The 27880-nt window shown below is 43.3% G+C and overlaps 9 protein-coding genes across 9 annotated transcripts; 3 read left to right on the forward strand and 6 right to left on the reverse strand.

The window, feature by feature from the left end:
* Positions 1–4547: 4547 nt before the first annotated feature.
* MELLADRAFT_87360 (uncharacterized protein) lies at positions 4548–5187 on the reverse strand (the record flags this gene model as incomplete). The annotated part of the gene is made up of 2 exons (XM_007410477.1): positions 4548–4620; positions 4682–5187. The coding sequence occupies 2 exons, from the start codon at positions 5185–5187 to the stop codon at positions 4548–4550; spliced, it is 579 nt and encodes a 192-aa protein (XP_007410539.1).
* Positions 5188–6814: 1627 nt separating this feature from the next.
* Positions 6815–9457, forward strand: MELLADRAFT_106902 (uncharacterized protein; the record flags this gene model as incomplete). The annotated part of the gene is made up of 11 exons (XM_007410392.1): positions 6815–6839; positions 6867–7010; positions 7069–7233; positions 7285–7418; positions 7471–7764; positions 7842–7958; positions 8022–8168; positions 8229–8309; positions 8368–8681; positions 9022–9079; positions 9218–9457. 11 exons carry the CDS (start codon positions 6815–6817, stop codon positions 9455–9457), a joined length of 1719 nt encoding a protein of 572 aa, XP_007410454.1.
* A 206-nt stretch (positions 9458–9663) lies between these two features.
* Positions 9664–10322, reverse strand: MELLADRAFT_106903 (uncharacterized protein; the record flags this gene model as incomplete). Its single annotated transcript, XM_007410476.1, has 3 exons — positions 9664–9814; positions 9950–10008; positions 10089–10322. The coding sequence occupies 3 exons, from the start codon at positions 10320–10322 to the stop codon at positions 9664–9666; spliced, it is 444 nt and encodes a 147-aa protein (XP_007410538.1).
* An 837-nt stretch (positions 10323–11159) lies between these two features.
* Positions 11160–12632, reverse strand: MELLADRAFT_87362 (uncharacterized protein; the record flags this gene model as incomplete). Its single annotated transcript, XM_007410475.1, has 11 exons — positions 11160–11175; positions 11254–11302; positions 11371–11393; positions 11481–11504; positions 11572–11660; positions 11739–11765; positions 11840–11849; positions 11954–12026; positions 12096–12113; positions 12201–12259; positions 12373–12632. 11 exons carry the CDS (start codon positions 12630–12632, stop codon positions 11160–11162), a joined length of 648 nt encoding a protein of 215 aa, XP_007410537.1.
* A 1090-nt stretch (positions 12633–13722) lies between these two features.
* MELLADRAFT_63541 (uncharacterized protein) lies at positions 13723–14533 on the reverse strand (the record flags this gene model as incomplete). Its single annotated transcript, XM_007410474.1, has 3 exons — positions 13723–13925; positions 14007–14426; positions 14530–14533. 3 exons carry the CDS (start codon positions 14531–14533, stop codon positions 13723–13725), a joined length of 627 nt encoding a protein of 208 aa, XP_007410536.1.
* Positions 14534–16264: 1731 nt separating this feature from the next.
* Positions 16265–19358, forward strand: MELLADRAFT_106905 (uncharacterized protein; the record flags this gene model as incomplete). The annotated part of the gene is made up of 16 exons (XM_007410393.1): positions 16265–16404; positions 16495–16553; positions 16631–16648; positions 16760–16823; positions 16964–17037; positions 17105–17123; positions 17261–17284; positions 17377–17399; positions 17459–17507; positions 17572–17707; positions 17779–17876; positions 17943–18121; positions 18397–18704; positions 18778–18836; positions 18893–19045; positions 19271–19358. 16 exons carry the CDS (start codon positions 16265–16267, stop codon positions 19356–19358), a joined length of 1491 nt encoding a protein of 496 aa, XP_007410455.1.
* Positions 19359–19635: 277 nt separating this feature from the next.
* MELLADRAFT_87364 (uncharacterized protein) lies at positions 19636–20440 on the reverse strand (the record flags this gene model as incomplete). Its single annotated transcript, XM_007410473.1, has 5 exons — positions 19636–19798; positions 19883–19945; positions 20025–20107; positions 20239–20251; positions 20364–20440. The coding sequence occupies 5 exons, from the start codon at positions 20438–20440 to the stop codon at positions 19636–19638; spliced, it is 399 nt and encodes a 132-aa protein (XP_007410535.1).
* A 950-nt stretch (positions 20441–21390) lies between these two features.
* MELLADRAFT_87365 (uncharacterized protein) lies at positions 21391–22195 on the reverse strand (the record flags this gene model as incomplete). Its single annotated transcript, XM_007410472.1, has 3 exons — positions 21391–21479; positions 21544–21632; positions 21699–22195. The coding sequence occupies 3 exons, from the start codon at positions 22193–22195 to the stop codon at positions 21391–21393; spliced, it is 675 nt and encodes a 224-aa protein (XP_007410534.1).
* A 2406-nt stretch (positions 22196–24601) lies between these two features.
* MELLADRAFT_43581 (uncharacterized protein) lies at positions 24602–27334 on the forward strand (the record flags this gene model as incomplete). Its single annotated transcript, XM_007410394.1, has 17 exons — positions 24602–24729; positions 24797–24806; positions 24887–24910; positions 24995–25070; positions 25147–25183; positions 25251–25273; positions 25340–25353; positions 25439–25473; positions 25549–25684; positions 25761–25858; positions 25924–26099; positions 26192–26202; positions 26277–26340; positions 26409–26485; positions 26566–26769; positions 26841–26899; positions 26978–27334. 17 exons carry the CDS (start codon positions 24659–24661, stop codon positions 27159–27161), a joined length of 1299 nt encoding a protein of 432 aa, XP_007410456.1.
* Positions 27335–27880: the final 546 nt, after the last annotated feature.

Raw genomic sequence — 27880 nt, forward strand, 5'->3', positions numbered from 1 at the left:
ACAATCATAAGGAATGTGAGTGGACAAACACAATCTTCACTCCTCATGGACGATGTGTCATGCTTGAGTTGACTATGGATCACTACAGGAATTGGCCAATCCTGTGATTAGCCCTCATATTGTTTTTGTTCCTGAGCTAGCCATCGAGGCTCCAATAAACCGCTTTTCGCAGTGTCAGAAATGGCGAGAAGGTTACGACCGTGATCTCCGTGTGCAGATGATAGCAACAAATGACCGACACTTTTATATTTATGAACCGGTACAGCTTCGGTCGAAACAGCTGGTGGTACCAATGTTTTTCTTCCAAGTCAACGGGTCCCTCATGGCCAAGTGTATGCCTGCAAAAGTGGATTCCGACCCTGAAGACCCTGGATATCTCAAAGTAACGGTTGCAGATGACCCACCCTTTGACTCGCCCCAATTTTTGACTATCAAATGTGAAATGCTTTGGAAGACTTTTGATGAAGTAGAATTGTACGATGGTTACCTACTTAAGACGAATTGTAGAAATGAGTTGTATTGTAAGGATTTTGTGCAATGATCAGATCATGATATGAGTTCAATATTAATGTGTATTACGATGAAATGATTTTAGATAGTAATTTGAATGGTGTGGCCTCACATCCAATTGAAAACAACTGGAGAAAAAAGGCACAAGGGAAAGTCATTCGACATGTCCCAATCACTTTATACTCCGACGACACATCAGGAAACGTGTCAAAAAAGTGGAATAAGCATATGAGTGTATACTTTACACTGTCGGGCTTATCTCCCGAATTTACGAACCAGGAATTCAACATACATTTCTTGAGTACTTCAAACTGTGCTTCGGCTCTTGACTTACTAGATAATGTTGTTGATGAAATCAAGTAAGTGTGTCAATTTGGTTCTTTGGGGTGTATGCGTCTAACCAGGGACACAAATTATTTTATACAGTGATCTTGCTGTCAATGGTATGGTTGCCTACGACCACACCCTTGGGGAAGATGTTGTGGCAATGGTGGTTGTTCTTTGCCACCTCGGCGACTCCCCCATGCATGCCGAGATAACCAACACTTTGAGTCCTGCTAACACCCTCACGCCTTGTCGCATGTGTGATCTTCAAGTTAAAAAAAAGTCAGATAAACAAACGAATAATTATGTGCAGGACTTTCTGGCTTTGGATGAACATTTCTGCAAGGTACGCTTACCTCTCCTGTAATTGCTTCTATGCTTTTAGTTGATTGATGATTTCAGGTCCACAAACCCATCCGCGATTGGAGTGAGACCAAACGGATCACCCATGCTCTTTGGCATACTGGCCAAAAAAGACATACAAAAACGCTTGTCGAAAACATGAGTCGTGAGTTTGGGGTGAAAGATACTGTGACTGATTACTTCTTGAAGAAAGTACAAGTGGCACACGAAAGTCTTCCGCCTCAAGACGTGGAAGGTCTATGTGATCAAATAAATTTGGAACTTGGAGAACGGATCTTCAACCCAATGTTGAGGCTAAAAGGTGAGAGGAAATATTCTCATGCCTTCATTAGATCTTTGACGTTTTGATTCTCTTACCTGGTAGGTTTTGATGGGCATGCTGATACACCGGTAGAGACTCTGCATGTTGTCCTCCTGGGTATAACTAAAAATCTGTTCCGAGATCTCATGAATGAGCTTCCCTCAACGAAATTCGGTTCATCATGCTACAACGATATATCGGCTCGGTGGCGATCATTCAATACTAAAGGGTTGAATATTCCGCCTATAATTCCAAATACCTTGATACAATTCTATCAAAGCCTGGTCGGTAAGGAGTTTCGAACCGTTTTGCAGACGGTTCCCTTTGTTTTGTTTGATCATATGACACCAGAGAAAAGACATGTCTGGACGTCACTATGCTTGCTAGCCTCGTATATATTTCAAACAGATATACCCAATATGGACGAATACTTGAAGGAATTAGATATTCTCATTGATTCTTTCCTACACCTACTTATCTCGGTGTCAGCGCAGTGGGTTAACAAGCCAAAATTCCATATGCTTGTCCACTTGCAACAGTCAATACGCAGATTCGGCCCAGCTTGTCTCTTTGCAACCGAAAAATTGGAATCATTCAATGGAGTCCTCCGTCAAGCTTCAGTGCACTCGAATAGCCTAAGCCCTGGGCGTGACATTGCGAACACTTTCACATCACGCGCAATGATGCGTATGTTCATATGTGCATCATCCTTCTTTGACAAGGATCTTCATTGTCGTGTGGTCCCCGGGCCACAATTGGGCGCCCTGTTTTCAAATTACCCCGACTTGTTTCCAGCAATGCGTCACGAAAAGACTAAAGGAAAGCACATCTTTTGTAAAATGGGACGTGAGTACAAATGAAATCTGAGGCGATCTCTTTGCTCTTTTATATTCTGATGGTACTTTGATTGTTTTTCAGGTAAAAGCGAGTCCTTAACTCCCCTCCCTATAGGATTGCCCGTCCTCAACCCTGGCAAAGCCTTTGAATCTTTTTCTAATGTCACGTTGGAAAACGGCCAAAAGCTAGAGGCCAACGACTTTGTCCTTGTGAGATAGCCATTCATTTCTATACTTACTTAGGCAACATTTGAAAGCTCACAGGCTTTATTTCTGATAGCTCACATCGCATGGAATAATAGCTCAAGTACAATCAATTTGGAAGGTGGAGAATGATGCGCCTGGGAAGTCTTTATTACTTCTCAAATATTGTCAACTGGGGAGGATGTTAGTTCATTACTCTATGAGAGAGATACTTGTAATGGATGAAGTGGTATGTAAAAGTGTGAAGGTCAGGCATTACCTCCTTGATTCCGCAATGATTGCACTGACCAAGGTGTCACTTCAAACAGGAAGTTGAGCGGCTCTTAAATGTTCAGCATAATTGCCACGAAGGGCGCTGTCCAGTGACTAAGACCCACATCCAACGTTTGGAAAGGAAAGAAGCACAGCAGAAGTTATATTGTATAACTCATTCGTTAACAAATTCGTATGTTCTCAACTCAGCATCCCACTATAGTGGGGCAGCTCATTGGGATTTATCACAATATGCATTTCCAAGGGTTACACCCGAAGAGTGGGATCAGGCAATAACCAAGGGCGTCAAAACTTGGGTTGAACAACCTTTCCGTCCGGCAACTAAGAAAGGACCTGCCAAAAAGGGACCGGGCAAGAAGGGCCAGACAAATTCTTCTATGATCCATTTGTCTTGATGGAAATGAACGTATTTTCTTTGTTATTCCTTCCGAGGCTGGTTTTCAATGTATAAAAGATTTGTAAACGTCGCCAAAGTATCAGTCATGTTATCTTATCTGTCAACAAAGAATATTCGATTAAGACTTGAAAAAGCATATTTGTTTACCGAATGCACTACAGACAAACCTTTGGTAATCCTATCAGGATGTTAATCTTTGGGGAAGTTCGATGAGATTCATACTAGTGAATATTGATCACTAGTAAGACTAAGCAATTTCAAGCAAATGTCAAAATGAATTGAGTGTACAACAAACATGGCCAGGCGCGATAGGTTAAAACTACAATCATGAAATAAATCGATGATATATGACATATATAGACCATCACATTCAAAAGCGTGAATGTCAAGTCCCAACATCTTCTATGTTGGAACGTGAAAAATAAGCACGAACAGGATAGGATGAAGGCATCCAATGGCATGAGGCGCTCAAAGCAAAGCAAGAGGAGAAGTACAGTAGCAACATCGTTATGTGATTGAAATCACAAACAGCAGGCAAAACACACGATGCAAAATCGGATCAAACCAAAGGACTGAAGAACAAGTCATCTATCCTACAAAGTACATACATCAAACGGTCAAACAGTGAGGAAATAGAAAGAGAAGAAGTAACAACATTGTAACAAATTAGGATGTGATCAAATGAAAGTCATTGATGCCTTTCTTCTCAGCCAAGCGCAACAACTTTTTACGTGCTTCTTCAGGATAGCCAGTGAGGAGAGTGGCGCGCAACTTGAACCAATCCGCATCATTTAAGTTACCTCTCATGTTATTGACCTCTTTGATTCTATCCACAAGGCGTTTGTTGATCTGGCAGGCACAACCAAAGCGAGTGATCTTGCCTCGATTGGGGAGGACTCTTGAGTTTTTGTTGTTGTAAGTTCTAGATGCCGAGGTATGATGATGAGTTTTAGAAGCCCAGAGCATTTCGACAACGCCATCACATGCGTCGTAGTCCACCACGATATTGTAATCGTCCAAAAAGAAGCGTGCGCCAATAGAATCACCTTGAAAAAGGTTGTTTTTCAAAGAATAAAGTTCCCCGGTGCGTCGGTTGATGCGTGTAAAGAACCCAAATGAGAAATCACTTTCGTCCAAGTCGGTATGGGATGCATTCACAAATTCATCAAAAGTAACTGCGATGTTGGACGCAAAGACTTGAGCGTTAGGAGATACATAAAACAATTCACTAGACCAAGAAGGAATTCCAGATCTTGACGCAATTTCGGCATTGGAGTTGAAAGCATAGGCCGATAAACCGGCGAAGCGTTCGGCATAGAAGTCCTCAATAGCCGGGAGGTTACCTTGCCGCTCCAGGTCCTCTTGCATACGCCAGAGCTGGCCGCTGGTGGTTGCATTGAGAGCGTAAGGACCTGAGGGTAAGGTGAAGCAAAGAAAGAAATTGATTTGCGTAAGTATAAAGTATCAAGGTACCGATTTGATGAGATTATCAACTTGCCTGCTTTTGCAAGGTGGTCATAACCTGGTCGAAAACCAGCCGCATACATCTTGCCATACTTGCGCAGATGTTCTGCAACCTTGTTAGCAGCACCATTAGACTTGCACAACCCACGAGCCCTAGCATGTTGATAGACAGTTGATATCGCATGGTTGTAGTTTTCGAATAGAGGACGGTTGGAAACAGTACGCTCCACAAATCGTGCAACCAATAGAAGCTCGCTGGTGTCTTCGTCTAGGCAAACGACAGTGCCAAAGTGAATCCGAAAAGGGTCAGGTTGTCCTTTTTTGAAGAATAGGAACTTCGTTTCGGGAGGAAGTCCATAAAGCTCTGTTAAAGCTGCCAGTCTGGCTTTACGAGCATTGGGAGGAGGTCGATTCTCGATTTTCTTGCGCTCAAGCTTCTTTCGGATGGTGTGCGCTTTCCGACATCGAATAGTGCTTGGAGACTTGTGCTTGGGCTTTTTAACCACTTGATCCATTTCTAAACTGAGACAACCACTGAACCTGTAGCTTCTGGGTTATGCGTCGAGATGAACTCAAGGTTCGAAGCAGGCAGGTTCAAGTGAGATGCAAACAGAAAGAAGTAGGGCAAGCGGGAAATAAGCTTGGGCTGCTCTTTGCGTAGACGGTTGTATTGCTGAGAGGTTATATCGAACGATCACGAATAATAGAATAAGTAGGTGGAGGTTTCGAAAACAGGAAACTAACACGCTTCGAGTGATATTGGGAAATGAGGCAATGAAAAGGTAAACAGGCTTCGAGTGATTTTGGGAAATGAGGACGATGAAAAGGTAAAGTGAATCTGGGAGGGAGATCTGCTGAAGTTGGGAACGATGGGCCAATCTTATTTCGATTTGGCAAACTTCAATGCCAGGAAGAGAAACAGCGAAGGCTCTGTTTCAGCCTGAACCAGGCCGAACCTGAATTCATTCGCACCAGAATGAATTCACCGGTTCTGGCTGAGCCAGAGCAGCCGTCAAAGGTTTCTCGATGGTTTGTAACCATCGAGCCTAACTCTGGCTGAGCCAGAGGACCCGTCAAGGGTTTCTCGATGATTTGTAACCATCGAGCCTAACGAACTTCACCAAATGCGTTGTTTGATTGAACAACGCATTTGGTTGGGTTTCATGTCATTGTCCTGAAACACCATGGCATGAAACCCAACCGATTGCATCCTTCCAATGGCATCGCTGGCCTGAAACCCTGAGAAACAATTTTAACGAACATACCAATCGGTTCCAAAGGAGCAAAGCCGTTTGCGCACTAAACAACGCGCTCATCAAACATCAGGGACACGGCCGAGGGTGTGGGCAGGGGACCCAACCTGGTCATCTAGGTGATAGCTTTCATTACCGACTGACCCACCGGTCAGTCCCAAACAGAATCCTCACAACGAACTGCAGGCTGGAAAAAAGCCATTCTAAATGATATTGCTGCATCAATCATTTGCAAAGAGAGTATTTCTGAACTCTTTTTTTTTCACAGCATTTGATTTGTGATCAAGTAATCCAAAAGTAGGATTAATCAGTTAGAGGAAAGAATCATGATTAAATCCTTATATCTTTAAAAGGACTTTCCGCCATTGTATAACCAAAGGTTTCCATGTGTGAGATTTTGGGGGTGTCCAAGCTCTTTTAGTGAGATTTTTGGCTGACACCAATTGTGCATTGGTGCTGATACTTCCGGATACAATAGGGGTGAGCCAGGGGCAGCCAGGTAAGGAAATAATTATTTGGTGGATCAGCCTTGAGTCATTCTTTGAGTCATGATTTGGAAACTTTTCCATCAAAGCTTGATGAAGCCGATTTGATCACAGAAGCAAGTGACACGCACGGCCGGAGTGATTGTTTTTGAATGAAAACAAACGCACCACCATGTCATTTTGATTGAATCGAAAACATGTCACATTGTGGGTGTTTGTTTCAACAACCCTTATTCTGACATCAGCTTGAATTCTCACCAAGAAAGACCATGGAAGCTTTTCAATTCTTTTAATTCAAGAAAAGACTTTGAAATTTCCTTGTCCCACTTTGCCCGCAAAGTTTTTCCTCCCAATCTTTCGTTTGCCGCACTGTCTTACTTCACCATTTCCTTCAAATTCATACGATGCCCATTGTACCAAGATCAATTAGTAAGTGAATGGTTCTTCAAATATTAGACCAGAGGGCAGCTCATCCTTGCTCGGTTACAGCTGAACGGATGAGTCCATACTCACGTGGGCCATCACAGAATAGCCGTTCCCCCTCGTTGGCTCTTTCGCTCCGGGCTCTGAACGACCACGTATCTCTACCAAATGCTTCTGGTGAGTGAATTCCTTGATCAGGTCTAATCGATATATATTTCTCATTTCGAAATGCAAGCCTCTATGTCAACGCTGGATATTGGTCACAATGCAACCAATTCTCTTGCTCGAAGGGCCAGTGTTCCGGTCATGCGGGAATCCCCGTCTCGTAGCTCCCAAAGCATCCCCAACGATTTGGGCACAACCTCAACACCCTTTGGGTTATCCCAACCGGCTTCCCAGCGTATGTCTCCAGACCCGAGTGGGAATGATCTCATTTCCAATCCCCTTGTAGGTGATCAAGAAGATCATAGTCGAAGCGAGATCACACCTCGTCTTACAGCCGCTGAACAAGCCTTCATGCAAGGCTTGTGCACCGAGCTTGGTTTGGACGCCCATCACCAGGAGTACGTCCAGAGTCTGGCCCAGGTCAGTTTCACTTATTCCACCGTGTGAAAACCCAATACCACATTAATCCCAGTCAAACCAGGTTGTTGGTCCTGGTCATCGTCATATCGCCGTAATTGCCTCAAATATGGGGTTGCTAATGGAGGTGACCCAACTGGCCGAGACTGTCACTGGACTGGCCGACACAGTGCGAGGACTTCGCGATACCGTTCAAGTACTTACCGAAGAGATACGGACTCCAGCCTTGGTAGGTGCCGGCGCGGCGCCAGCTCCAGTAGCTGGCGCTCCAACTCCCGCTTCAGCTGCCCCCCTCAGCACCATCGAGTCAGACGCAACCACCCCTTGGCAAGCCTCGCCAATGCTATTGGTGAGATTTATTTCTAAACACATTCATTTACGTTTCTATTTCCTCAATATCCAACATTATTTATCAAATATCCACAGAAAGCAATTACTCAACTCGCAGACAAGAAGGCGACATTGCCTTTGATCGAGGGATATACCGCAATCAAAGGTGCAAACGGGGTTTGGCTAACCGACTCGTTGTTCAATACTGTCAAGGTGAAATAAAACAAACTTTACGTAACACCCCGTTAGGTAAACTGACCAGAACCACCTTCCTAGCTTGAGATAGCCAGAAAAAGTGCGGCCTGGAAACACGAACACCTTCCACGTAAACTCCAAGGGATCTCTGATTCCCTGGGTGTCAAGCGATACCATTCTGACATTAAGAATGGATGCAAACACGCCCGGGAAAAACTGCACATTTCTGTGAGTTTTCGTTTTAATACGATCCGTCTTAAATTGACGTTGATTGTTCCATCAACGCAGGTGTTAAGTGGGGTGTATGACTCCAAGGCCGGCGTCATTACAGGCAAACCCGTTCCCGATCTCCCGGAACTCGTCTCCATAGTAAGTATCATGATCATCATTATGTTCATCAAATCACTCATTGATACAATTAAACCAGATTGCCCAGAAATGCGGAACCACTGGACACCACACAAACCCCGAAAGCTTATGGGAAGCGACTGACCAACCTACACGTGCACGTGTTGCTTACCTTGTAAGTAAATTCAACATAATTGCTTTATATATCACCGAGCCTGAATCAGTTGTGTATGTACCACCAATGAAGCGTCGAGAGGCACTTCGGATCTTCCAGAATGGTAAGGGGTCCAGTTCGATATGGGCCACTGTTGACTCGCAGCTTGAACAACTTCGTCTGGAGGAGAGGAATCGAATCAGCAATGATGGTTATACTGCAGGAGATTACACTGCCTCGTGTGTATATTTTCCCTTTTATCAATATCCACATGTGGATAGTTTTACTGATTTGATGACCTGTTCCAGGTTTTATAAGATCATATATGACCAAGACCGCGACTATTTCACGGGCAAGACCTTATTTCAAGACTTGAATAAGTTATACTCATTCGCATTGCCATCTGAAATTCAAATCGAGGCCGGAATACTGCCAACGGCCAACCCTACGCCAAACAACGAAAACACAGAGCTTAATGAAGAAGGCGGCTCCGTGGATCTCTGAATTTTTTCTTCAAATCATGTGCGCGAAACAAGTGTTTTTGGTTACATAACAACAGTCTCTTGTTCATTCAAATAGTGTCTTTTTTTATGTCATTTTTGCAATCGTAAATTGTGGTTTTTATTTCGAAGCATTAGTGAGAGTGGAGAGCGCGCGTAGTGCATTGCCATGCAGACGCGCCTCATCGGGCAGGGCGCCGCCTGATATCACCATGGCGGCGCCTCCCCGCTGCCCCATTTCACCTTTTTTTTAGGTGGCCTGAAATCGTCTGCAGACCGGTTGTGCTCCTCGTCTGCAGACAGGTCTCAGAGTCGACCGTGCGGATATCACTGGAGATCGACTGCAGACGCCTATTGGCCGCCTGAAGACGGCTTTAAGACTCGGCATCGAAGTGGCTCGAAATGGTCTTTTGGATGGTCGAGCTTCAGACGGTTTTGCCATGCGGAGCCGCAGCCGGTCTCCAGACCATCTGCGCAGCCGGTCTGCAGACCGGCCAAACCCTCCGGTGGTGTAAAGTTTTGATTATCAAAATCATCATATGACTGTTTTCAAATTGAATATGTATACAATATAAAATCTTACAAAAAAAATCCTTATGAGAAAGAATAATACAACAAATCTAAAAACTAAATTTATTTTTAGTTAGTATGACAGAAATTATTTATAGACTGATTTAACTAATCAAACTTGATTTACATATCCCAATCTTTTATTCTCAAGTCAATAAGAGTAAGTGAAATCTGGATGTTTGTCTCCAAGTCTTTCCCAACCGATCAAAAACAAGATTTGAGATGGACCTTTTCCGGCATCTACTGAATACTTTGAAGCTTGATAGGTAGATAGGATATCATCACGATAACGAGTCTTTGATCTGTTTTGATAAGCAAGCCATGTCCATGTAAAAGTTGCTAATAGCATTATCCCTATTGATCTGAAAGGGATAGGAGACACATCAAAGGTTATAAGGATCTGCTCTGTTATGGAAATTAGTTTCGGTCTCACTTACATTCCGATATAGATAGGTGTCATGACGTGGTATGCAGGACTTTTGTAAAGGTAGACCAGCTAAGAATGATCTCATGATTAGTCAGTTGAAAAGAAGCAATGGATTAAGAAAGGAGCGAATTGAAATCCATGGTACTCACCCAGATAGTCAAGATTGAACCCCCATTTGCAAACATAAATCCCATAGCGATTGAAGAAGCACATCGAGCATATGGCTCACTATTATTTGCTAACCAAGCTCCTAATGCAGGCACTAAAGCAAATACTCCAGGGATCTCAATGTAAAGCATACCGTATTGTTGATACTTTTCTTCAAAGACCATACACATCATAAATCCACACATTAACATCGTGGCTGATAAGATCACTGACATTCCACGAGATGAGTATCGATCTGAGATGAAAGATGTAAAGAGGATGAAAATGAAGGCAACCGAGTAAGGTGGCACTTTGAAAATGAGAAACCAATTAAGGACTCTGTAAGTTTTGGCGCTGATGGTCTGAGGGATTGATGAAGATCTTGCGAAGCGGAGACAAAGAATTATATGGAAAACCCACTGGAAGCCAAAAGAGTGTGCTTTGGATTCAACCCGAGTAGATCGACAACTGTTTTGTGAAAGGAAACAATGGTCAATACTCGACTTGGATCTAAGATATCTTTACTAGGCCCAACCTTGCGGCTCAAAGTACACAAGACTTTGAGTAGTAGCACCACTAAGAAATGCGCATAAACTGATGAGAAAGACGTGAGGACTCTTGAATAAGGCTGTCAAAACATGATGAGTTGGGATTGATCTAGTGTTGTCTAAGTTTCTACCTTCCTGTTTTAGCCTACTTGAAAGATTTCTGAGGTATAGTAGAAGAATTGGTCAGTATCATATATGAAGAAAATTAGTAAGACTCATTAAACTCACTCTTTTTGTTCGGTGTTGAGAAATTTGCATTTTAAGGTTGTTGAAGGTAAGAAAAAGATTGAAATAAAACCAAATATGAAAGCCATTCCACCTTCAAGCTAAAAATCAATTAAACCAAAGAGACCTTTTGATGAGCATGAAAATTCTATAGCGTGTCATGGTCGAAGGCTCGAGATGTACACACCAAAAAAACCCAAGACCATCCATGGAGATCGAAAATTCCATCCATTCTGATGATGTAGTTTGATAAGAGACTCGAGAGTGCAGATGAAACACATGCAGCCGAGAACACCAAGGCTATGCGCAACTGTAGCTGAGCTCTGAAAGAGAGGGTTACAGCGAGTTTCAGAAAAATGTCGGCTTTATTCATGGAAGGATTATGGAGATCAACCTAGTATAAAAGGTGGCCAAATATAGTATCAAGCCCGGTAAGATACCACCTGTGAAAAGAATATATACATCAGTATCTTCAAATCATCGGCCAGATCATAGGCTCAAAATCACCAACCTTCAACAATGCCAAGGAAGATTCTTTTTGCGCGTCATGAGTCATAAGGATATCAAACGTCAGTAAACCGCTGGCCGAGTTTGACATGATTGAATCTTCAAAAGGCTTACCGAGCAGCCAATAGACTACCGAATCTAAGGACATGACGGACGACTTTGGTCAGTACATCATCAAGTACTCAGTCCTAGGCTTTGTGCTTACCCTCTATCCAAGAATGCATGTGACAAAGTAATGCCTCCCCAGGCCATCAAAAGTAATGGTAGTTGGGTACCTCCACCAAGTCTACCCAGCTGATCAAGACAAAACGTAGCGAAAGAAAAGTATTGATGTCAGATGAAGTAAGCATAAATTAAAAGGATGGGTCCCACCACAAGGTTCCATGGAAGAGCAGTGGCCTGTTAGAAAAGGTGAAAATTTGTTAACAAGACTCAACATGTTAAAGTACATCTGATCAACATGTGCGGCTTACTATACATCCTCTGTGAAAATTTAGCAAACAGACAATCAGTGCAGTGCTTCAAAGTGTTTCGTACTTGTGGAGTGGAAGTTAGAAATCTAGCGTGAACTTGTGTTGAATACTCACAGATGTTTTGCCGTCATGCTCAGAAGGTATTGCTCATCTGACAAATTCAAAGATGTTTGTAACCCCGTAGAATCTGATGATATAACAGAGTACATTCCATCAAAATGTGAATTGATGCCTGAAATGATTAAGACCTACTTACCCAGCGTCCGCAGGTCTACTGATACGTCACAGGAAGAATTGCAGTTATCATGTCATTATTTTGCCGAGTCAAAACTGGTCGGTGTGTATGCAGAAAATCACTTACACATGTTCTTGGGGTCGAGATATAGACAAAAAGTAAAAAGCGACAAGAGTGGTAAAATCCTATCATGGAGGATTCAAGTTAGCTTCAAAAGTCAAGATTGAAAGCCATATGAAGTGATAATGCGTCGCTATGATCCAGGGAAGAACGAATGAATGCAAAAATATGAACTAACCTGCGATCCAACTTTCGAAAAGCTGCTTTTTCCTCTTTTCTCCTCATCAAAACTTCAGATTCGAGTTGAAATTCTTCAGAGACAGAGAAGTCTCGTGCGTTATTGGGCATCGGCTCTTCCAGATGACCTCGAAGGAAAAAATCACCAAAGGCTTTTGAAGCCTCTGTTTGAAATCCATCTCCGACTGATTGTCGAACAGCCGAAGAACAAGGTGGGTACCGACTTCTCTTTGTATTGTCCCTCCAATGAGCAGATTTCATGGCGAAAATTGAAGACGCTTAGTTGACACGATGAAATAGAAATTCGAGTTTGTTGTTATTCAACTTCCAGGTCGTAAGACGATTGAGCTTCTACTGATTATCAATAGATTCGGATATTGTGGTACAGGACAGAGTTGCGAATAATCTCAGCTGATAGAGAGGAAGTTTTCGATAGCCAATGCGGCTCGGAGGCTTCCTCTTGAGGTCCTCATAATCGATACGATCATTGGGGTACTAAACTGCAATGTTTGGACTTTTTGATTTGGGAATGATCAGCTAATTACGAGTTCACTAACCTCGGACCGATCAATTTCAGGAAAGGATGGATGTGTCCTCCGATCGTCCAAACATACATAGTCAAGTTTGTTGAGAACTGCTTGAAAGGCATGGATAGGATCGATTCGTTTGATTTGTTCGAAACCAATACAACTCAAACCCTGGTCATCTCTCTTGATCACAATAGGCTTGGCAAGTTGGCACTCAAAGATCTGGCTGTGGGAAATTATTGCTCGTCCAAACGGTGTGACTAGGTTTCGACGTCTTGAGGCCGTCACTCCTTGCTGTAGGAAAGCACAATTACCGCCAATTCACACACACACCATCATTCAAGCCACTTGATCGACCTCAACAGCATTTGGTGATGTGGGGTCGAATAAAACACACCTGCGTGCATTTCAGGACTGCTATTTCGGTCAAAGACCATGATCGAGTTTCAACATTGTCACAATTGGGTCAGAAGTAGAATGCACTTTTTTCCATCTTCAGTTGTCTGGTGATTTTTTTGCATCTTTACTAAACCTCATCATACTACTACAATCCGGTCTACATATACAACCCTGCCAACGTGACATTTGTTTTTGCAACAAGTAGAACCACAATACAAGATGAACATATATAAGGAACTGTCGGTACATATATAAAGAACTGTTGGTACAGATAAAAAGAACTGTTGGTACATACATGCATACTTCAGATTGGACTCGACTTCTTTGCTTCACTGGAGATTATAGATACAATAAATGCCTCTCGACACTACTACTAGAAATAAGAAAATAAGCCCCGAAACACAGACTCCGCCATACTGATAGTATCAAAATCTCCGCGCGCGCTTTTGATGGTAATCACAATGGGAATATGGGCCTGATTCTATCCCAGGCACTTGAGGAAGAGGTAAAAGCGAGGGTGTTTGTGCATTGTTTTCGTTATTATCAGTCGACGAAAACTCGTCGTTCTCCGCATCGCTGAGTTTACGTTTCTTCATGTCACTTAGCGGGTACTGAGTCGAAAAAGAAGCTTGATAAAGGACAGAGCACAGAAGAAAATCCATCATCAAACAATTCAGGAAGTGATCCAAGTCCATCGATAAACACTCACCACTGAGAAATATAGAAGAATCACCGACTCCTAAGCCGGGAAGAAGACCCGCTGGAGTCACATCATTCGATGTCGTTGTGGCCCCATTCCTTCCTCCGCTCGAAACATCGTACGATACAATCCTCCCCTCGACTGTGATCAAGGGAATCCTTGCTCTCTGGTCGAAGCGCATGCGATCAAGATGATGATAGGTTGTAACCGAGTCCTCCCAGTTCATATGATCCTCTACAGTAGACATAGAAAGCGTGTTGGCCAATTGTCGAATGGAAGGATCCATCGATTGCATAGGTTCACGATCATCGTCGCTGGAGCTGGGTGAGAGAGGTTGTAGAAAACGGTGAGGTGTTGAGGGTGATTCATCCGTCATCTGATTCTCAGAGGGTCTTCGATCCGGAGTGGTCCAGTCCATAGGTGAGGCAACTACGACCATATGCATAAGGTTCATAAAATGTCTCATGAGCATTTTCTCCATCCATCACGTCTTGCAATCAACAGACATACAAGTGAATCATGAATGACTCACACATCCTGAACTTTTAATTGAATTTATGTAATTGGTGTACTTGAACGCTTTTGGAGATGAGAGTGTGAGTAAGTGGTTTTCGAAAAGATTGTTGCGATTTCGTATGTTTCATTTTCACCAGTCTTTTATTCTTATCACGAATATATATGTGCATTTTGGATTGCTATCGATGTTTGAAACGCACGGATGTCAAGGTCATCTATGTTCCTGATGTCAAAGATCCACGGAGGTGGTAGGTTGGCCGAGTCTCGTTCCTGCCCTGTTTTCCGTTGGCCTCTATGAATTGATCAGCCGTAGATTAAGATGACTGTATGTTCGATATCGAACAATGTAGCCCAATTAGAAAGATGTAAGGGTGACCACTCAAAATGGGCCTCTCAATTTTTCAATGGAATGCTGAGCTTCGGAGTAGGATGACACGATTGGCACATTATAGAAAGAAAACTTTTCGCATTACGGCCAGTTCGACATTTGAAAAATTATAATACTGATCAATTTATTCTTCCAGTTGTTTCCCACAGATTGAGACTTCCGCTGATGTTTGTGATAGTAATTTGAAGGTGCTTGGTAGATGAAGTTATCACCATCTATCCACACAAAATCATGTTAATTTCGTCGACTTGAGCAGATGACTTGGGTAGTTGAGTATCTTTTGGACCTTGGTAGTCGATATGATGAAACTTGAAAATTGTCAGAGGTATCAAGCATGTCAAAAGGAAGCGCCCTTCCAATCAGTCACATTCCTACAAAGTCAGTCGATAGCCCACATTCCAGGGACAGTTATGTTCCAAAACGACGAATTTCGACGGGCCTTACAATTTCAAATCACTATCAATTTATCTATTGGTCCAACTCTTCTTCACCATATATCAGTTTTGTGCAATTGTTCTTCTGTGGATCCAAGACTTGATGGTTTATCACGTGTCTTATTGTCACACTAGTCGTCCTACATTGTTTTCACAATTCTTCCCATTTATCAGATGATGCACTGGGCCTGTTCTTAGCTCCGGGCCTACAGATAAGGCTTTCTATCTTTCAAAGTTTACAAAAGTTGTGAATTCATTTACAAAATATCTGAATCAGTATAACTTCTTTCAAGTGTCTGGTTTCGGTGAGATCTTCTGGCCATCTTCCATTTCTTTGACTTGATACTCATTGTACACATCTGGATCCAAAACACTGGTATGTGTGCATAAGGTTGCTAGTTAGGCTCTGATTATTTCAAAAGGATACTGTGTGTACGCGTTGTATTCCTTTGCTATCTGTCTGCCCAATTGTTAAGCTTAACTAAGCCCCAGCGTTGTACAGATGGCCCATATCCATGATGCGATTTTGACAGCTAGGTTGAAGTAGCGGAGAGTAGCGGGAGCCCGGATAAGCTCATGATCGAATTTGGACTTCATGGAACGAACTGCTCCTCGAATTTGGAGCGACCTTTGATTGGATTTAGCTCGGTTTAGTGTACATACAACTTTATACTGAGCTGATCATTTTCGTTCAGCTTGATGGATGCGCACCTCGAGCAATCAGATCATCTGAATGCTCAATACAAATCACCCGTTTGATTGGTCCCTAGACGACATCGTTTGGCGGCCACTTTCTCGAAGCTATATAGTTCATAGCGAACTGAAGCAGCGATGTAAGTCCTTCTCCTCTTCGATTGGTTTTGATTTACACAAGCTTATTTCCTCACGACCGACAGATTTATCATCATTCCAGTGATTGAAAGCTAAAGATGCCCAAGCGAAAGGAGGGTACTTACATACGACACTTCGATGAGGATGAATCGGCTTGCCAGAATGAGCACCAGAATGACTTGAACGAATTACATTACCAGACACTGGAGCGAAAAACAGTTTGGATGTTAGATCTGACGTACGCTCACTCTATATATCTTCCATTTTGAAAGTTTCGAATTATGTGAAAAATCTCACCTTGACGAACCTGATTGCCTTGTAATTGCAGGATCCTTCCGATAATGACAATGTTTTCGCTGTTGAACTTCTTGGACCGGGTCAGCATTGGTGAGTGCATGATGAGCGCACTGACATCTCCAGAAAAAAGAAGCTTAACATCTAGCTTCGTTGATATACAACCGTAGGCAATTTGCGCGTGATCGGTGAGTTAAGTTTTCGATCACAGGACAGTCCTGTGGACTGGAGAAAGCATTCTGTTTCAAGAGCGATGAGCAGATTCATACCCTGATATGTCTCTGGTGTAATTTGATAAGGCTTCCAAGAGGATTTAGATGTTTCGGACATACAGATCGCCATCGCCTTGACGGCTGGCATGATGTGAGTCAATTTTTTTGTCTCGATATTCGGTCAATTTTCTGACGTTTTCCATCTTTAACCATGCAAAATATTCCATCTGAAGACCCTATGTAGTTCAGTGCTTGCTGCTTCCTTCAATCGCACCACGTTGTCCTATTTAGGCTATCAAAAAAGCTGATCGACACTTCTATGCTTCCTGTCTGTCTAGGCCATAGAGCTCCCGTCAAACCTCGTGGTATGTGCTTACCTGAACAGTTCATGAGGGCTTGTCGCTCATGATCTGCATTTTCTGGAACACGTAGCTGCACAAGGTCGGCGCAGGTGTGCTCTTACCACTTCTTCTATGCGGCTTTGGCGTCGTGACATTCTGTTCTGGATTTTTAACTGAGTAAGTATCTTATTGTGCTACCTATTGATGAAAGAGATTGACTGATTGCCCCTGACCTCGCATTTTCAAGCTTCGAAGGCTTGGTGGCGGTCAGGTTCGTCGCGGCATCACTTCCTTGTCACAATCCTTGTTTCCTCTTTTAGCCTGATTGATATTTCAATGTACGACCATTGAACCTCCACATAGAGTTTTTCTGGGGTTACTCGAAGGTGAGAATTGAGGACATCACCCGCTTTTCCCTGAATAATATTTCTGACTTCATTTTCAGGCGGAGTCGCTCCGGGAACTATGTTGTATTTGTCCAGTTTTTATACAAGGTGCGAAGGATTTCGAGTCTGCGTTTCTAGAAGTATGAAATCTGATGACTATGGATTTGTTCAGGAAAGAATTACAACTCCGTATCGCAATTGTCCAGTCGGCTGCTTGCGTTTCAGGCGGATTATCAGGTCTACTGACGTATTTTATATATCAACTCGATGGATTTTTGGGAAAACCCGGCTGGTGTTGGGTATATTTTGTCAGTTTAAAAACTCTCAGGGATCATGGAGTGATGTTGTATATTGATGACCGGCTCAATTGGTAACGAAGATTGAAGGATTGATCACTATCTTCTTCGGCATCTTGGGACTTTTTCTTCTACCATCCACTGTAGAGAAAAGTAGGTTTTTAAGCGTGGCACAACAAAAGTGAGCCCCGAAACGTTTGCTCAAATGACCAAGCTTTTGATTCGCAATTTATTGTAAACTGGATAGAATCGTCCGTAAACGTATGCAAGAAGATCGAGGTGGTGCAGCTTCGGAGCAGAACCTTGAGCGCGCTTCCGTCCATCAAATTCTCCAAGCCCTCAAATCCCCCCACGTGGTCATACTATGCATGTGCGGGTTTTTGGCGTTTACAAATATATACGGGGTGGCCTATTTTCAACCAGTCGGTGAGTCAACGGCCTCCTTATCATGCACAAAAGTACAAATTCAAGTTTTATGTAACGAGTCGTCGTTTTCCGCGCTCAACAGTGATTAATTCGGTAAGGTTTCGAGAAAAAATCTCAATCAGCATCCTAAATTGAAAGTCTGATGAGCTTTTGTCGGACCAGCTCGGATTTGACCCATCGATCACACAGCTAGCAAGTGGTACGTCCACTCATTTGGGCTTCACGCAGGTCTAGTAGATATAATTAAATATTCTCCTTTCGTTCTTGGCCGCTAGTCGTACCATACATTTCTGCCTTCCTAGTCATGCTAGGAACCTCTTACATATCCGACAGGTATTCTTTGCGAGGTGCAACAGCGCTCATCTGTGCCGTGCTTTCCCTGGTTGGATATGCCACTTTTTACTGTCTAGATGATTGGGGTCAGCGGTATGGAACGATATTTATATCTATGGCCGGAGCATATTCCACCCAGCTTCCATTGATAGCGTGGTTGTCGAATAATACCGAGCCATATATCCGAAGGGCAACAGCGATTGCATTCTATGCTGTACTCGGAAATATCGGGGGAATCATGAGCGTCTGGGTGAGATTTCATTACTCTCCCCATACATTCGGATTGATTTCGACCTGACCATCATTTCTGGTGCGTATCAAAGGTTTTTGCCTACGCCGACAAGCCTCAATATTCGATTCCAACAGTAATGAATATCGCCTGGTAAGCGGCTTGTTCAAAAGACTCGTGAACCAAAACTGACTTCTATGAGTCTTCAGTGCGGTAGGAATCATACTCTTGACGTCTATAAATTGGATATATCTCAATTACAAAAACAAATGCAAAATTACCAAACGTGGTGGAATTTTAGCAGGATACGAGTTCAATGTCAAAGATTATGTTGATTCAGAGGCCTTTGAGCGTTTGGAAAGGTTAGCATGGGAAAGATTAGGAGACAGACACCCAGATTTTAAATATGTGTTATAAATCCGACTCAATTCATGTCAGCTTGAGGGTTCCAGCTGCCGCGAAACCTTCATGTATTGACCAGGTACTATCAGGTATCTAAAAAGGATGCGATTTCCTAGACGGATTGTGAGCTGCGCTTGCTTGCATTTGATAACACTTATCCTCAGTTTTTGGTTGCATTTGTAAAGATTGAAACATCTTGTACTTCTTCGATATGAATGTCATGATTATTTGAGTAGCAACAAGGCCTGCTTTCAGGATGAATGCTTGTTCTGAGTGAATCGAGGTAACAAAGTAATTCAGTTTCTACTGAATGCTCGTATGAGTAAGCACTGCCGAATGGTATGTATGACACTGATTGGATTTGAACCAATGAAACTTAAACTGATCAAAAAAGCCTAAGGGAACCGGAGAAGAAACACGCAAAATTTTTGGCGATTCCTGGACCTACAGCTAATTGGATACAGGTTTATTATTTACAATTGTGAGATTAGATTTACAATGTCGACATTCTCCTTTCGAAAGATAAAGATAATCTTGGCTTTTACATCTTTCATAAAACAATTGCGTTTCGTTTACTGCGTTTCCCAGCCCCTCCACCCCCAGCCCTTCCACCACCTCCAGCAGCCCCACCGCCCCCAGCACCCCCACCACTGATGCCGGCGCCAACAGATCCGACAATGGCACCAGGTCCGCCAAGGCCACCAGCTTTCAAACTGCAAAGTCGAGTTCAAGAAGATTTCTGTAACGTTAGATATTCTGTTGAAGTTTTTGAATCAAAAGACAGGATCTTTGCTCACCCTTCCGAAACGCCTTTGAGAGCTTTGTCAGCCTTGGCAGCTTTTTCAGGATCCGGTTTTTTACTAATATTTTCGAGTACGATGGAAATAGATCAATGTCCAGGAAAATAAATAAGATGTGAGAATGGAATTGGGAGCTCACGTTTCACCTGCGCCAGGCTTTGGAGTGGCCTGAGGCTTAGCAGATTCCTGAGGCTTTGGAGTGGCCGGAGGCTTTGTAGCGTCCTGTGCATTGACAGCAACGCAGAAAACCAATGCCAGAATTATTATTGATCGTACGGAGTATTTCATTTTCTTTGGTTTATTTTGATAAAGTTAGATTACTAGAATGGTGTCAAATAAACAGCTATGCACACTACTTGAGGAATACTAGAAGTTGGATATCAGATATGAATGTGGTTACAGGAATCGAGTTTGGATTGTAACAATGTGGATGTAGGGTGAAGCCGAACAAAATTGGGGGATCGGACGAGCTTCTTACAAAGCTTTTTGTGTTAATGCTGAAAGTTTGAAAAACATTGGTCGTAATGACCTCATGGTTCCACGGCGGCATGTCATTCACGAGTAAATTAATGCCCTGGGCGATTCACAATGGCTATATCGACTGCCATGTGTTTCTATCACAATCGCCATTTCAACATTGGGATTTTCATAGAAACATCAATCAAGCGCCGTGGCTTCAGAGGATGCGAGCGAGCGTGGCTTTTGATCGATGACTCGTCGATCTTGAAGTTATGCATGGCCCTTGTTAAGTACATGCTGAGTGCAATCAGCCCATGTACTTTCTTACGTCATGGACAGGTCTCGGGCGCCCAGCCGCCCCGTAACTCAGGGATGTGCCATAATCGAAGCTGCTGACTAAGTCAACACTGTGTCACTCACCACGAGAACGGTCGGGTATGATAGCGAGTGGCCGCAATCGAGCAGAGAGCAATGAGTCCACATTTATCAGGGTGTATGGAGTGGGGACGTCCAGTCTGAGCTGGAATACCTATCATGGGGCGGCTTGAAATCAAAATGAGATGGTGGGGCTCAATAGGCGAGCTGCAAATGCCAAGCGAGTCATGACGAGAAGCTCAGGCGTAATATGTTTTTAAATCAGCAAGACAATAGAACGGTACCGAACCAACCTGAATGCGGTCGAAGCTGATGTTCATGGGCCAACATATGGGCATGAGATGCGCTCATGTTGATCCAAAATGTTGATGTCCGGTGTACTTTGCAACCGCTGTTGATGCGCGTCATTCACACATCAACTGGTGATGCTAGCTACCAGTGGTCCATTTTGTCTCAAATTTAAGACTGCGGCACATATTTAGGCATGGCTCGCTGTGGAAAACATGTGTGTGGAAGCTTTGGGGGACGTAATTTTTTAAATTTTTGTAGTATTTCAATTGCAGGACCAAATGTCAATTCATAGTGTATACGAAGCTAATTTGAGGCTATGTATCACAAAGATAACGCAGTAAATTGAGGCCATAAAAATATGTTAGTGTCATAGAAGTACCCTACGTCGCCCGTGTAGTGTTAGAGGCCCGTGCGGTGTTGGAAGTCCGTGTCATGTTGGACGCTGCGTTTGCAATGATCGTCATGGCATCTGTATGGAAAGAGTATAAATAAGTTTGAGTACGGTCCCAAGAGGTTTAGTGAGGTGATCTTACAAGGATGACCCTCCGTTCGCAAGCGGTTGATCTCGGCAACATGAGGCTTGACATCAGAAGGCGTGGCCGCAGTGGCGTTGAAGTTTGCACTGAAGAGGTGAGACATGGTTATTAGTTTGATCAGAGAAAGTGACTGTATTGTCTTTTCCACTTACTTGATCTGGTCAATGATAGGGGCGATTTTCTTAAGGGCATCGAGACTTTTTGCTCGTTTAGATTCCTCGAATGGGTGATACGCAAGATAATGTCTGTGCTTAGCTTCTTTGATTTCGGTCGAGGTTCCGTTGTGCGCTAGACGAATGATGTCTTGTGAAGAAAGTCCATCCTGTGCAAGTCGCTTGAGAATGTCATCGACAATCGCTACGTCATGGTTGATGGCTTTTGTTTCGGAAGCACGCGTCTTGCGGTGATGAGTCGCGTTAGTTGCGCGATGATGCGTTTCGTGATCGTGCTCCGGAGGAGTCTGTGATGGAGTCTGCTGGGCAGTGTCTGAAGGAGATGAGGCGGTGGAATTGTCGTCTTTTGGGCTGTCGGCTGTGGTGGCCATAGTGCTTTGGGGGTCAGGAAAAGGAGTGGCTGACGTGATTGTGCATAAGGTGGTAGCCGCAAGAATGACAATGACAATGGTGCGTTGAAGTGATAATGATTGCATAATGACGGTGTGTTTGAGGTTCGAATGGATGAGTTGGTTGTGTAAATTGGTGTGTTGTAATTTTGCGAAGGAAAGGGTGACCTTGGATGGACATTTTATATCATTCACGCCATCACAATCAACAAAAGTATTGTCTATCGAGTAAAGCTTGCCGGCCTGTGGTCTGATCTCCAGCCTGCCGCTGGATTGAATCTGAATTGCATCATGCTTTGTGGGCAGGTGGTAGACCAGGTTGATTACAAAGCGCCTGCTCTAGACTTGTCTGGATACGAAGATCATATTTGACAGGTATATAGTGTTCATCTTGATATTTTTACGTGACGGATCGGCCAAAGGGAACGTGGACTGTGAGGATGGCAGTCGACACATTGGGACCGATCGTTGAGCGCATCCAGTCCGAAAGGCATCTTGAAGGTGAAGTGGAGTACAGACCCCCAGACTGGGTTTGTTGGTAGAAGAGCAAATCGGATTGAGCGCATATATCGCTACGATTAATCAGAATGGCGCATCGATGAATCGGGTGAAGCCAGTGAAGTACACTTGCCAGCCATCAAACCAAAGAGTGACCTTCTCAGTTTGAGCCGGCGATACAGGGTCTCAGGCAGGCTTTACCTGCCCTCATCCAGTCATGAAGCTCGAAGCAAACGAGATGCGACATCAACTGATGCAAAATTCAGATGTTTCTTCCAACAGGATTCCAGTCCCCAAAGCTTCATATCGGCGAGATCCGGGGTGGGGTCCGGGACGTAGCTCTTGTTGGAAGATCTTTTGATCGATCGATGGTTTTGAGCTATGTACGAGGTGCTGCGATTCGGTTGCTCAAGCGTCTACGTAGGTGTTCTCTTCGTTAGTCTGCCTCGAGTCTGAGGGTCTCGTTTATATATCAGTGTTGTCCGTTGTGGTTTTGATCTCTCTTTTCTCTTATCGAAACACCTCGTTATATTTGTCGCCGACGCCAGTTGTTTCAGAAATTCACCGTTTATTCGAGGGTTTTTAAAAACAAAATACTTGGGAAATCTTTCCATGAGAGCCCCGGATTCTGAATAATCTCATGTTATAAAAGGTTTTTAAATACAAACAACCAAGACGTAGACAAAAAAAAACATTGCGCTACGCAGCAATGTCCTACCTGCCAGAAGGGGTCCGAGAGGCAGAAGCCTGCTATATTTCGGGGACGTCTCTAAAACACGTATAGCATGCCTTATGCTTGACCCGGATCAGTAAGAGTATGTATCACTCTGGGCGCTGGGCGACACGTCGGATGGATGATAAGCACTCACCCAGACGGCTCGGACAATTTCGCTCGCCACACAGAAATTCGTGCCAGAACTCGAATCAACAAACAAAAAGAGGCTCTGTAATCGGTTTCATTGGTGTCAGCTGGCTCCTCCTGTTCGATGGCTATCGCACTCTATCTCAGTTTGAGGCAGTTACGCACTTAATTGACGTCACTCAAACCCGACTTTAACCACGCATATCTCCATTTGCCACTCGATGGCTGTTTCAGCTAGTGGAGGAAACTATTCCTTCATGTAACGTTTGACTAATTCTCCGCCGAGCTACTCATGTGAATATCTGCGGCTCTTGTGACCTATCGCACTCCCTCATGGCTTTGACCATGATTGGAATGATTGTTTAGGTGTCGCACATAGGAACGTTATTAATATCGTGAACCAACACTTTGCACTTCTTAGACGTCAATCCTTCAATTTCAAGAAGCGCACCACCTCGTCATCACTGCCTTCCTCCGAGCGAAATCTTGCCGATCGCCATTGACTCGTCGTATCAGAGGATTATGACTGACTGTCCTCGGAGGAGTGTGGAGCTGCCTCACGATTGCCCGTCACTGGCTTTGAAGTCACGTATGTTAAGTTTCCTATCTTCAGCTATAAGTGACCGGTGTGCTGTCTGAGGCGGGCAATTGACCCTTTTCTTCTCAATAGATAACGTACCAACTGAATCAAAGTCATCGGACACACATTCATTCATCATCCAAACCAAATCCAAAGAGTGTGATGAGCCCCTTTTCAGCAAACAGGACGAAATGGCAGCGGTGAGAATGTCTGACTGGGTGTAAGTCTCAGCATAGCCATTGAGTATACTGCACAACGCAACTCCGCGCCTTTTAAATACACTTGCTCACGTATATCTTTTCTGGCAAAAATTATTATTCTCTCATTACACCGAAATGTTCGTGAACCCCTATGCGCGGCGTAATACCTCCGGTTCTTTCCCTCACCAATAGAATCATTCCCACAGTTTTCATGTTTTCTTTCTTGAGTCACCTTGACCGGTCAAATCTAGGTAAGACAATTTTCCTAGAAGGATTTGTGAAGACGTAGCCTGATCATTCTCCATTCCATTCGAATGCTTTAGGAAACGCGCGCGTCGCAGGTTTGTCTCAGACCGTATCTCGTCCAGTTTCTTGTATGATCACAACACCCACACCTGACACCTAATATCATGTCAGGACTACAGGAAGCACTGGGAATGAGTAATTACCAATTTTCTATGGCACTGACGATCACTTTTGTGTAAGTCAAGTCTTCTTGCTTGTCTCCAGGTGTTTCGTTGACTCTATGGACTTTTGGCGCACTTCAGGCCGTACATCGTAAGCAGAGTCATTCTGCTGACCTTAAAAGCGACATCTTTCTCACATAACCCATTGTTTTTTATTGCTCTTCATTCTAGGCAGCCGAGATTCCGACTAGCTTGGTGAGCAAGTGAGATAATTTATCGTACGCAACAGGTACAAGATTGTGGATATGATTTTAATCGGAATTTACTCGCACCGCACAGGTGTTGAAGCGAGTCGGCGGAAATGTGATGATACCGCTTCTGGTCACGATTTGGGGCATCGTGACGACATTTCAAGGTAAATCCTTACAGACATGATACCAATGATTCTCATAAACGTCTCATTCGCTTATCAATCATCACCTTCCCTCTAGGCTTTCTGACAAGCTATAAAGCGTTGTTGGCCACGAGGTGCGTGAGCTCTTCGGAAAATACTTCTTGCGATATATCACTCATACCACTCAAGCGTGTCCATTAGGTTCCTCTTGGGAGCTGTGGAGGGTTAGTTGATCCCTAGTTCTGCCGATCAATCTCACAACTACTGACTAGGAATCGCTCATTGAATAGGGGGGATATATCCTGTCAGTCTGGTTTATTCGGCTAATTGTGGCTAGCCCCACATCATCAGCTTGAAAGAATTCACTGACGATTCTGATGCGTCAACAGGCCATCGTGCTATACCTATCGAATTTCTACAAGAGGTAAGAAGACCCTATTATCGGGATTTATGACATCCGCTCTAATAAAAGGATTACATCCGACAAATACTATAACAGAGAAGAGTTACAGATACGAATCGCAATATTTTCATCATCAGCATCCCTTTCAGGTGCCCTATCAGGCCTTTTGGCATACTGGTTGGTCAAAATGGACGGCATACGTGGAATACCTGGATGGGGATGGATTTTCATTGTATGTCCAAACGCCCATAAAAAAGCGCAGGGTCATATATCGCATGGTTGACTTATCATTGACCTGAATTTCAAAGATTGAAGGCATTTTCACCACTTTATTCGGACTTTTTGGGTTTCTAGTATTTCCACTGTCCCCATCAACTTGCCGTTTTTTAAGTGCAAAGCAGAGGAAGTGAGCATCTGCAAGAGATTATCATCATATCACGCTATACTGACCGGAAGTCACTTTGTTTCAAGGATTCTGGCTATGCGAATCGAGAAAGACCAACCAAGTTCTGCCGCAGAACAAGAGGAAAAATTCTCTTGGGGTCAAGTTGGGAAGGCCTATAAGAGCCCACACGTTCTATTGACTTCGCTGGCTCTGTTTATGATTGGTACCAATCTATACAGCTTGGCTTATTTTCAGCCAACTAGTCAGTCCATCTTTGATCACCAAGAAAGGCCCAATCTTTACTCAGATTTTCTGCTTCTGCATCTGTCCACATGACAATTTGATGCGAATCAGTTATACATTCCGTAAGCTCGAGTCATCTTTGATACTCACTACATGGCTAACTTTGCGTCAAAACAAAATCTTTTCTGTCTTCAAGATGGGTTATTCGAGCTCATATACACAGCTCATTTCTGTTCCACCATTCGCCGTCGGGTTCGTTGGTGAGTATCAGAAATATATCCAACAATCAATTCTGCCAACGCAACTAAACCTTTGTATTCATCCGTAGCGATGATATTGACCTCGTATCTTTCGGACCGCTTCCGAGCCCGAGGACTCACTGCCATACTTTGTTCAATCGTTGGAGTAGGTCTTTCTCGCTATGATATCAGTTTGAGACTAAAACAAACTTTCAAAGTCGAGTGTCCTGAAATGACTTCTTCCAGTTACTCGGATATGTTCTTTTTTACCTCAATCCCACTCAGCACAGCCGCTATATCTCACTCTTTTTATCTACTGCGGGTATCTACTCTGTGTCCCCTACCCTCTATGCATGGTTGGCGAACAATAGTACGCCTCACTATCGCAGAGCAGCCGCAATAGCCCTCGGACCTGTCTCTGCAAACTCTGGAGGGATCCTCTCCACCTGGGTCAGTCAAGGACCCAGCTTCATTTTGCACATTTGTTGAAACACATTAATCTCATTCCCTTGAACTTTCAGCTATTCCCCTCTTCTGAGGAGCCAGACTATCGCACAGGGATCACTGTCAACCTGGTTTTGTAAACTCATTCACTCTACTCTTCTCAATGTCATTTTTGCCCCTACTGATTAGCTTACTTTTACATCCACCAATCCAGTTCGGGAGCCATAATCATTATCTGTATGATCAATCTTGCTTGGCTGAGGTACATGAACAGTTTGAAAAAGAAAAAAGAACAAGGTTTTAGAAGGCAAATTGATGGAGGACAGTCTTTTGAGACTTCTGTGTTGGCTTGGGAAGTACTTGGAGATCGACATCCAGAGTTCATTTATGCATACTAGACTTGATCTAGAAACTTTGAGATTTTTTTAGCTAGTTATCTTTTTTCACTCATTTCCTGTAGAAGGGCTCTCTTGAGCTTGCATAAATTAGAAGATTGGACTCATGAGTCTAGATTTGCTCCATTCTCACCAAGCAACAAATTTACGTGGTTTAAGCGACCACAACCAATTATCATATGACTTGAAGATCAACAGATTTGAATTTCAAGCAGCATATTTTCATTTTTTGCAAGGAGGTCAGCTAGCCCTCCATGAAAAAAGAATATATAATCACACTGGAATTTGAGTCTCTGTATCATCACGTCTTACACGGACAATGCTCAGCTGATAGGAAGCAATACACACAAAGCAAAAAAGTGACCAAATAAAATTAAAACAAAGAGGAAAAACAAGCTAAACTTTCACAATCAAGATTCAGAAAGATAACAGATTCTCTCATCAATTGACCTGTATTTTTTAAAAGAAAACATGATCCACTTGTCTTGAATCCCTCAGTCAGGAATCTATACTTTCAAATTCAAGTCGCGGGGTAACAGTGCCATTGTTGCAATTTTTGAATTTTTTGTTATGTTGCATATCACTTGGATCCAAGATCATTGTAGTGGTGTTTCTTATAGTTTACAAATTTGATCACACCAATGTCAATTCAGTATGATAATCCACGATCAAGTATATATGTAACATTTGCGCCAACAAAACAAGCTAAAGGGATGATTAAT

Source organism: Melampsora larici-populina (assembly GCF_000204055.1).
Source record: "Melampsora larici-populina 98AG31 unplaced genomic scaffold MELLAscaffold_20, whole genome shotgun sequence".
In the NCBI taxonomy this organism is placed as follows: Eukaryota; Fungi; Basidiomycota; class Pucciniomycetes; order Pucciniales; family Melampsoraceae; genus Melampsora; species Melampsora laricis-populina.